The sequence below is a fragment of the Polyodon spathula genome, chromosome 4 (assembly GCF_017654505.1).
Source record: "Polyodon spathula isolate WHYD16114869_AA chromosome 4, ASM1765450v1, whole genome shotgun sequence".
In the NCBI taxonomy this organism is placed as follows: Eukaryota; Metazoa; Chordata; class Actinopteri; order Acipenseriformes; family Polyodontidae; genus Polyodon; species Polyodon spathula.
Genome location: NC_054537.1, coordinates 6,968,783 through 6,980,011, shown reverse-complemented (window position 1 = coordinate 6,980,011; position 11,229 = coordinate 6,968,783). Strand labels below are relative to the sequence as shown.

The 11,229-nt window shown below is 39.8% G+C and overlaps 1 protein-coding gene across 3 annotated transcripts in view; it reads right to left on the bottom strand.

The window, feature by feature from the left end:
• Window positions 1-5,722: 5,722 nt before the first annotated feature.
• LOC121314098 (zinc finger protein 438-like) overlaps window positions 5,723-11,229 on the bottom strand; it is a 41,453-nt gene continuing 35,946 nt past the window's right edge. For all 3 annotated transcript variants that reach the window (XM_041246990.1, XM_041246991.1, XM_041246992.1), the window contains 2 exons: window positions 7,160-8,906; window positions 5,723-6,645 (listed from right to left, as the gene is read on the bottom strand). In XM_041246990.1, coding sequence (XP_041102924.1) covers window positions 6,021-6,645; window positions 7,160-8,883 — 2,349 coding nt within the window. In that variant the 5' untranslated portion in view covers window positions 8,884-8,906 and the 3' untranslated portion in view covers window positions 5,723-6,020. The remainder of the gene's footprint in view (window positions 6,646-7,159; window positions 8,907-11,229) is intronic.

Here is an 11,229-nt window from a genome sequence, read left to right as displayed (position 1 = left end):
AAAATAAATGAATAGATAAAAATATGGATGTTCGGATGGAACTTCATATTCCTCTTTTGAAATACATTAAAACCTGTGTAATCCAGCCCCTCTCCGAAACAACATTCTGATAATTCAGCATCATTTTTGTGTCCCGACCAATTTCAGATGGAAATTAATGGTGTTATACCCTCTACAGTCCGTAACCTGTCTATTTCAGAATCCGACATCCTTTTTAACATTATGGAGAAAGTCAAATGAAAAGGAATTGGGGGTGGAATGTAAGCTGGATTGGTACACCAAATTTGCCAAAATCTGAAACCTTTTATGAAGACTTGGCAGGAGTGAAAATAGAGGCTCATGGGTAAATGCCCAATCACCATTAGAGATGGTCATTAGTCTTGAAAAGGAGTTCTTTTTGCCTACCATCTGCAGCCTCCACCTGCCTGGTTGCACAGCTCTGCAGTAAACCACACGGCACTACAAAGTGGCCAATGCCATTATGATCACTCGGTATAGATACACCCACCACTGCTAGCAGACAAGTTTATTTATACCTTTTCATTTAGATTGCTTTTCTATTTGTACAGATTTATCACCTTTTTTTTTCACAAGCTGCAAAAGGGAATGATTTTTCTCTGCTGACAGTGGGGTTGCTGAACCCAAGAGGCATGCAACCCAGGAGATTTGGCTGTCTGCTTGAACTGTACCTGAAGAATGTGACTCATCTAAATGCTGCAGAGAAAAATGGATGAGTGTAATTGATTCTGACTACAGAAGTCAGATCCAGCTTTCCCCAGGGAGACGCATTGCAGGAATCCTTGTTACAGTATACTGGTGGAGGGAGGACAGATGGATCAGCTAAATTAATTGAGCCACAAGATCATTCATTAGTCACAAGAAAGGTGGACAAGCTCAGAGTAGTTTAAGAGCATTCATTTTTACATGGCGGCACGGCCAAAGACATAAACACCACTTACAGGAATTGATACAAAATGAATTATGTAACAAAAAGGATAGGAACAACAGACAAAAAGCCCCCTTTTTATTATATACATATCGGTACTGCATCACCTTCTGCTTGAGATAATGAACCTGTGAAATGAGAGCTGGAGCTGGTCATGTCAGTATCTGTCTATTGAATTGCAAAGCTCCAGTAACATTGAGCTGCAGGGTTCAATACTATATGTGGGATGGGTGATCCTGCTTCGGGAAACAAACGAGTAACAGCCATGTCTGAGTGACTGAGTCTGCTAGACAGCATGTATGTGCTATACCCCTCAAACTGCTAAATAGCAAATGTATGTAACAGACTTGGAAAATAAATACATTTTCCCAATGTGGAACTGTATGCTGATGCTTGGCCGCACATAATCCTGATAACCTTTTTATTTTTATACCTATGCAGACAGTACACTCTGCTGTCTGGAAGCTTTATTTCATTAACCTTATTTGTAAGAGTGCCATGTAACTGTAGGTTACCACTCTAGCAAATGAAATTCCCTGAAAGGTCGTGGGTATTGTCTGGGGTCTTCCACAGAAGAGAACTAACAGTGTATAGCAAAAGCTGTCCACATAGTGCTTTCCGTTAGCTCAAGCTCATTATCTATGCACGTGCGTGTGTGCAGATGGAAAGCAAGAACATCAGTTTTGCCTTCATTGAAGAGAACAATGCACAAGTAGCAGATGGTAGTCAGCTCTCCGGGGTACCAAGGTTACTGTGAGGTAGCCTATGTTAGTTGTCCATCTGTACCATTCGTAACCTTGGATATGTAGAAGAACAGGAGCCTAAGCAGACCATAAGTACAGCATATAGACAACACTAAAGGAAAAAAAAAACATGAACACATACACCTTTTAGTGACCAGCTCAACATGTAGACCAACTCACCATTAAGACAACTCTGTGATTCTCATTCCACACGGAGACAGTATGATAATATTCCCCTATTAGGACCAACTCTTTAAAGATTTAAAAATGTAATCAGTCCCAATAGTGGTTGTAATATAGAAATTCCAGCTGAACAAAAAGGACAGAATGTGTGCAGACATGTGTGCAGCTTGCACTGCTAGTGGAAGCTGTGCTGAGTCCTCTATGGCACCAAGTCGTAGGTCTCTTGGGTTGACACTGATGTTCAAGATGCCATGACAGCTTCTAACTTGGTGTAAAGTGACTCCCCCTGGAGGATATCTTCCAAAGCAGCAGATGGTAGCACACACATGGCTATCCAAAGCAAGAAGAGATTTGAATCCTGACCACCAGGATCCTTCTCACTTTACTAACTAGACCTAGATCTGGTGAGGTCATGTGCTTACAGTGTCTGCTGAGGTGGAGCCTAGATCAAGGTCTATATCCAGCCTAGAATTTGTCAGAAGAGATGAATAGAGCCAATGAATGGGTGGGGCCTGAAATACAAATACAAATTATACAAATAATTTGTTTTCCCATACCAGTAGAAAAATAACATTCATTTTGATTGATTTTTTTTACATTCCCCTTGTCATTTAATTATGCTTGCAATCATGTTACATGGTTCTGTGTTCTGCTGCACCAAAGTTTTTTATCTAAATCAGCCCTTACAGTCATTTAAATCATGTGACATTACCTTTCAATTCTGCCAGCCCCAACTCTGTTTTAGAACAGCACGTGCAACTTTCAAACATTACAGGTTCCTATTGATTTTTAGGAAATAAAAATGCAAATACATGTGAAAAAAGAAGGAGGCTGGGCTCAAACCGGTGATCTCGCACACCTCAGGTGAGTGTCTCAACCACAATACAAGAGCTGGGCTCCTCTGCATACTTGGCTTTTGAGCTTGTAACTGCATCTCATCTCAGGACAGAACCTGTAACGGCAGTGTGTCACACAGCACTGCCCTTTCCACTTTCTTCATATTTTTATATTTAAATATTCCTCTGAAGCATACTCACATGGATTATTTCAATGGTGTCTTTCATATATTTGACTCAGGCACCAATTATATAACTTCAGAGCTGCTATGGGTTCTTAATATTATTGGCGATCTCTGGCTACACATTGAAAAGTGTCCTTTGACTCTCACCTTGGCTGCCTGCAGACAGATTAAAATTAAAATTAAAAAGGAAACACTAAACTTAGAAATGATAGTTTTCAGAGCTGAACATCAACAGTTAGTGCAATATGTCTTTTTTTGTCATATTCCTTCACACCTCCAGATGACAATGATAAATTATTGTGCTTTACATGGTGGCACACGGCTAAACGAAACCCATGTCTTGCTGTTTATCCAACTTGATGAACAACAGTCAAGCTGACCTTCAAACTACATTCCTTGTTTATTCTTCAAATATCGTCTCATGCATTGTGTTGAGTTTACCCATCAATCAGCGTATTATTATTCTCTTTATCATTTGTAACCATAAAAGTCTCGTTATTGTCATAGACTTGCATCCATTTGTATCTGTCACTAACCACAGTACTGCTGTCAGTGAAATTTGAGAATATGTGACCTGTCAGTTCAGAGCATTAGGTACGTAGCAAGAGCCTGATCGATCAGATTACTGGTATCGGATCATTTTGGTAATAACTGCTCAACAAACACCTAAATAATGCACGCTCATGTAGTGTTGAAAAAGTGACTGAATGGCAATTGACTGTCCATTATTTAGGAATCAATAGAGTAAAAGCAGTTCTAGAACAAGTAGAACCCCTTCCCCCTACTTTGGCTGGGTTTTCTCAGAACAGGTCACATACAATCTTGGACGAAAATAAGACTCATTGCATAGCAGTTTGATCCATTCCTGGTTTTTAATAAGACAGACCTGAGCTTGTTACTTATAGACTGGGGCTAATGAAGCTGATACAAAAACCTGCAACAGGAGTCTTATTTTCATCCCTGTATAAAGAAAAGCTGGATTGATGTTTTCCTGTGAAAGCTGCACCCCCAAAAGACTTGTCTTAATTTGTTACATTTCCCTTTAGCATGTACTGCCTCAGTGTTATGTAGAGGTGTGAATGAGACACCACAGGAATGCAGCAAGCCTTGCATGTCATTTCATGGACTTGTTAACTGTAGGGCCTCAATGTATTCTGGAGCCGAGCAGTCTTCTGTGAAATATTGCCGTTTTGTGCACTCGAGTAGTCCTGACCTTTTCTTAGGCGTGAACTTTCTTCACTGCCTATGAAGTGGAAGAAGCACTCAATTAATCCCATTTCACAGATCTGCTCTGATGGATGCTTGCACTGTCTCTTAACATTGTTCTGATTATCTATGAAGAACTTAAAAGAGAAGCAAAAAGAAACTGGGAATGATTAATGCTGGGATTCAGCTGCCATCTTTACTGATGTGCATGTAATATGCTGCTGCTTATAGAATAACATGTAATATTAAATCAGGCTAAAGCATAGTCAATAACCCATGAATGCCTGAAGTTGAAATGTTCTCCAGATTGTTTTTTTATGTTTCTCTGAAAAGCATCAGTAATTTATACAGTCATGGCTGCAAGGCCATCAGAGCCTGTACTATCAGCTGTCTATCAACGTTGTTGTGACTTAATCTGACACAAAGATGCTACTTTTATTTATTATACAGAATACATATTAGAGATTCCACTGATGTTACAATTTAATTAGTTATACCATACACACATGCTGTTGCTGATTAAGTGTCACATCCCTGGGCTATGCATCTACTGTATCCACATTCAGTCTAGAACTTGGGTTACCTGTTGGTCAAATGTGTAAAATAGAAAGCACAGTATATGACAGGGGGATCTGGGACAAATGTGCATCCCATAATTCTTGAATTCTTGAGGAGTGGGATTAAAATGAACATTAGGTAGTATGTGGAAGTGGAGGCATTGAGGAGCATGTTCATTTTGTTTTGTTAATTATAAGATCCTTCTTCTTGACATTTTTTGCCGTCACATAGGCAAGGTTATGTACAAATGAAGTCTAAAGAACAATTATTACCAAATAATAGAAATGACAACATTAAATAGTCTAGTACTTCAATTCCCATTTGTTCTTGTTTGATAATTGGTATTCAATTTGTGTACTCTGAATTTCTAAGTTTCCAGTTATTTGTTTCTAATGTTCCTTCAATTTAAGCCACTATCCAATACAGACCTAATGAATAAGTGAAAAGAAACCAGTTTAACAAGGAGACCATCTGCACATAAAGCCAAAGGCTGAGGACTATATTCTCATCTGGGAGAACAAAAGGAACAATAGTTTTCCACAAAGCCCAAAATATTCTAATCTCTCTCTCTCTCTGTATATATATATATATATATATATATATAAACTCCACACAGGGTAAAAGGTGACAACAAACTTAATATTTTGCCACTTTTTTTTTTTTTTTTTTTTTTTTTTTTTTTTTTAAAAGGCATATTTAGTTCTTAAAAAGGTGTTTTACAAAGTGGGGATGTTCCCACAACGTTGTTTTTTCAGGAGTTACTATCTTTGTGGGGACTTTTTCTCAAAATTTTTTTTTTCTCAAAATTTTCTCACACACACACAGAGTCAACCTGGGTTAACTCGACTGGTGGATAACTCAACACAGACAGTCTTGGTCCCTGATGTTTTCCATATAAAAATATATGCATTCTGCATCTTAATTTTTTTTATTTGACACCATGCTTTACTCGTAACTTCACACTTATTACCGGTAACGACGGGATAAAAACTAAGGGATAACAGGTTTGTCAGCAGAACTTTCATAGAGCATGTTTTTGCAGGCGAAACAATCGACAATGCTTGATTTCTGTGAGAAACTGTAAGTAGTTTATTATTCTGTATAATGTACATTTGTTAACTTTTGCTATTTAAGTCATCAAATTAGATAGTATAAGCCAATACCTAAAAGTATAGTCAACAGTTTGTGGTTGGATTGTTTTCCTAAAAATAATAATGTAGTTATTTTACGAATTCACCTTGAATGCTAACTTTCAGAAAATTATCCTGGCACACCTTTCTCTTTGAACACCATTGTACCATTGAGCAACAAACCAACAAAACTAAATTAAGTTAACAAATTTAGCAGGGATATATATTCATTACTACTGTTCAGGGTTTTCACTGGAAGGGTTGACTTCCTCTCGTTCCATAAAAGCGCTCACCACTGTCCACAGCACAGCAGGGTCCTCACAGTTGTGGCGAGACTGCCAGTGATCGAACAGCTCCTCCTTACTGACCAAGATCCCTGTGCACAAGATGCAGTTGAAACCCAGCTCTGCCCTCAGTGTAATGCTCTTGTCAAGCAGCTCAGGGCTGGTGTTCTGAGCATGGTCCCTGCCTGTGTTTTCAGACGCTGCTTGACTGCATGCACTATCCACTTTCATTGCAGACTCGTCCTGGTGATGGGAGTATATGTGCTTCTTCAGTTTTGAGAAGGAGTAGAACTCCTCCTTGCAGCTTCCGCACTTGACAAGGTTCCTCTTCTCGTTCAGCTGTTTCCAATAGTGGGCCGCATGCTTGACCAGCTCATTTTCAGCCTCTCTGCCTCCCTGTAGGACTCCGTCCTTGAGCCTCACCTGGATCTCCTCCCCATGAACATATAGTAGGTGCAGCTTCATATCTGCAAAGGTGGGAGTGATGGTCTGGCAGCGGCCACACTTTATCTGCAGCTCCACCTGTTCCTCTTCACTCTGAATTGGGTCGTCACTGGAATCTGTGGAATTACTCCTGAAAGACAGATCATTAAAGAAGTGCCAACAGAGGTTTTAAAATCCATTCTCTTATTAGCAATAGCAACGTTATGACTATTTCCCTTTTCTTGCATTCTGTGCATGGTTTTTATACGCTATGGAATTAAAAGTTTCTGTTACTCAGTTACATTCCAATAGCCTAGCTGAGATCTGACCATAATGAACAGAAATAAAGCCAAATTTGTTTTATCTTACAGCTCAGAACTGACAAATTTTCAACAAAATGAAAGGCAGACAAGTGATAAGGTAGCTATTTCTCCTGTAGTTTTAGTTTCCAATATGTTTCTTACAATTATTTATTTGTTTATTCTTTCCAAGGTGAGCAGCTGAAATACACCCCACCGTACAATACAAAATGCATGCCACAGGACCCTGGTGTGTGAAGAAGACAAAGAAAGCCTCTATCAGTGCAGAACAGCTGGAAGGTAGACTTTAAGGTGACATGATGTTAATACTTAAGTAACACACTTTAAAAAAAAAAAATCACTCACCCCCCACTGGCGGTGTCAACTTCAAGTTGATTTTGCTGAACAGACGGCTCTAAACTAAGAATCACCTTATGGACTTCCTTCAGGTGTCTGAAGTAGACTCCGATGTAGCCAAAAACTTTATTACAGAACTCACAGCGCATGTTTTTTTTGTGACGGCCTTCGCTGTGATGAAGCTTCATGTGTGTGCTCAGGCTGCCAGAATGAGCGTACGTCTTACGACACAGGGGGCAAACGTAAGGACGGCTGTTAGTGTGACTGTTCATATGGCTTTGGAGGTGGTGTTTAAACTGAAAGCAACGGTTGCAGGTAGGGCACCTGTGTAACTGCTTACTCCCAAGGTATACATTACTAGCTTTCGTAGATTCGTACTTGTCAGTAATGTTGTCCAAGTGCTGACAGTCTAAAACTCTACCTGCAAATCTATGGTTTGTAAGAAAGTCGTGTTCCAAACACTCAGGAAGTTGATTGAGACCCGTCACATGAGGAAGTGCTTCTGCCAGCAAAACAGGTTTAGGCCTGATACTGCGATACTTCTTGGAAATATCTAGTGCTTTCTCCTTGGGTCCGCTGCTATCTGGCAATGGTTTGTCTGGAAATCTTCTCTTAATGAAAGAGAATGATCTCTTCTTTTTAGCCTCTGAAGCGAGTACGTCCTCAACAGTCTTTCTTTTTCTTCCCCTTTTTCTAATGGTGCCGGTGGTCGGCTTTTGAAATGTATCTGCAAGCACTTTTCCAAAGCTGCTAGCAAGACATTTTGTATTTGCCTGCTGTAAGGTGCTCTGCGACGGGGAGGATATATAACATGCATCGGAAGCTTCCAGAGGCATTGGCATATGTTCTGCTGTTTTGCGTAGATTAGACTTTGAGACAGACGTCGTCGTCTCTGGCGATTTCGAGTTCAATTTAGTCACCGGGTACAAGGTGTTTTTTATTTTGGAGTAGGGCAAGATGGGCATTTTCACTTTAGGAGCAGATGGAATAATCTGGACGGCCTTGCCAAAAATTGCTGGCGAGAGAACAGTTATGGTATTTGATGAGTTAGAAGGCTTTGATAGGTGTTGTTTTAACTTCTCAGCTTCATCCTCAGAGTCTTTCAAATAAGTGCTGCTGTTTGGTTCAGCAGCATTTGCTCCAACTTGGAGGTGTTGTAAAACACTATAGATGGTGTGGTCTCTATCTGTGTCTGCTGGCTTTTCTACAGAAGAACCCAAGACAGTGCTCCCAGTAAGCAATGTGGTGACAGTGATTTCATTGGAGCTGGGGTCGATTAATATAACTCGCTCGGATCCTTCTACTTTAGAGGGAGTCTCAGCAAGGGAGACAGGAGTCTGTATCTGAACAGCTTGTGTCACATGTTTGGCAGATGCGAACATGTGAGCTGTCTGAGCTGCTGCAGCAGTCTTCTCTGGAGTGGGCTTGTGTCTCACAGACTGGTACCTTGGGATTGGCAATTTCATGTTTTTCGGGAAGGTCAGGTTTCTCTGGATCTGCTGAGGCGACTGAGGCTTCACAGGTGGAGACAAAGCTACAAGGGAAAAGGTCCCCTCTTGGCTGGCAACCTGCATCAGAGCGTATTTCTGAGCTGGCAAGATAATGGACTTCGAGCCAGTTGCTTGAGCATCAGGCAGGGAGGGCTGACATGACAGGATAGCTGGCCCAACTAAAGAGGAAGGCGCTTTAGGAGCAATGGTCCTAAACTGGAGGCTCTTTGTCGGACATGCCATGATGGATGATGGTCTAAGCTCACCTGTAAAAACAACATCAATAATGTGATTCAATACAGGAAGTATCAAGCTCAGCAGTGCGGTTCTTCTCCACTGACAAGGTGGCACTATTTTTTTTACTGGTTACCTTTATTGAGATTAGCAGGTAAATCTGTATCCCTGCTTAAGCTCTTTGGTTTGCAGCATTTGCTTGGCTCTCACAGATACCTTTGGAAGGCTGTGGAATTGTCGTCTTCCACAGCGACTTTTGAACTACACAGATCTGCAGTAATCTGGACCACCAGACTGCTACCCATCTTCCCAGAAAATAAGCCAGTCTTACTTACTAGATGTATTTAGAGCTTTTTTTCCCCCAGTTTTGAAATGTGAACATTCTAGCTCAGGTAGCCTTGCGGCAGGCAGGCCTCGCTGATACAGGAAAACTTGTTAATTATGCAAAATTAATCTTACAACACTATGAAGGTTAAATTATGATATGATCACTTTAATTGAATCATATATTACCTTTTTAATACAATTGATAGAATTGTCATGTGTGCAAAAAGGAGTTTACTATTCTAAATGAGAATGCTGCAGTTAACATCACAGTGTATCTTGTTTTAAAGAGCTGTTTAATGCACTTCTGCCATATTGTGTTCAGGATAAAACCATTGTTCCCCATAATCACTGAACAGGTAGAAACGTAACTAAAAAAACTATGTGAGACTACATCTCTAACTGAGGAAGAACATGTGAAATGTAGCTCTTAGCACTTTCCTTACATCAGCCAAAACAACTAGAACTGCCCTGTATTATCATGTTGTTATCCATCTCAGCATGACATCTAAATCATGCTGTTTCTATAGGATTTTTTTGTTTTGTTTTTCAAAAATGTAGTTCCTGGAATTCAGTGAAGCATAAAATTGCCTCTAGGCAGGAAGTTTACAATATGAAAAACTTTCCTTTAATACATACTTAATTGTATTGACATTAAATACAGTCAAGGGTGACTTAATGCAACAGTACTGTATTTTTATATCCCCATTTTCTAAAAACACACAAAATGATGCCCAGTATAAATCAGTTCTCCAGTTCCCCGCCATTACATATTTTACAAATATGCAGTGTTTGTTAAATCAATTTTGTGTTAAAAAAAAAAAAAATCCACATAGTCTCCAGTTATCAGGATTTCATTTTATTCTACCAGACCAGACTATTAGAGAACGGTTCAACACATAACCATTTTTAAAATGCTAAAGGCAAAAATGTTTTCCAGCACCTAATGCCTACATGAGTACATAATCAGGATAACTACTGAGCAAATGAGCCACAGAGGCCCTCTCTTTGCAAAGGCAAATAAGGTAATAAAACCCTATAGACAAATGGAAAAAAAAGAAAAAAGGTAAGAATTGACATGACAGGAAATAGCTGTGGAAAGAAAAAGGATGCAAGCTGGAATCCCTCATTTTTTTGTTCTTTTTTTCCCATTAGTCTTTCCTAAAATACCTGTCATGTGGATTTGTAGCTTTTCTTAAGATCTTTTGTAACCTTGCAGGAGATATAATTTCGCAAAGTTAGAGCACAAATTGCACAAAAATTACATCTCTCTACAGGCAATGTATTAACTTCTACCCAAAAACAGTATTTACCATCCATAACTTCAAAAATAGTCTTGGTGGCTATACATGTGCCTCTCTAGAACTGCCCCTAAAATAAGCATTTGATGTAACCCAAGGGAATCCCTGGTATTGTATAATAATCTCAAAAGAAAATTCCAACTGTGATTTATCCTGGTGACACCTCGTTTTAAAATGTAAAAGAACTACTTTATCTATACCCATATACTACACTAACAAAAACATAAATGCATCATGCAACAATTTTAAAGATTTTACTGAGTTACAGTTCATATAAGGAAATCAGTCAGTTGAAATAAATTCATTAGGCCCTAATCTATGGATTTCACATGACTGGGAATCCAGATATGCATCTGTTGGTCACAGATACCTTAAAAAAAAAAGGTAGGGGCGTGGATCAGAAAACCAGTCAGTATCTGGTGTGACCATCATTTGCCTCATGCAGCGCGACACATCTCCTTCACATAGAGTTGATCAGGCTGTTGATTGTGGCCTGTGGAATGTTGTCCCACTCCTCTTCAATGGCTGTGCGAAGTTGCTGGATATTGGCGGGAACTGGCACACGCTGTCGTACACGTCGATCCAGAGCATCCCAAACATGCTCAATGGGTGACATGTCTGGTGAGTATGCAGGCCATAGAAGAACTGGGGCATTTTCAGCTTCCAGAAATTGTGTACAGATCCTTGCGACATGGGGCCGTGCATTATCATGCTGAAACATGAGGTGATG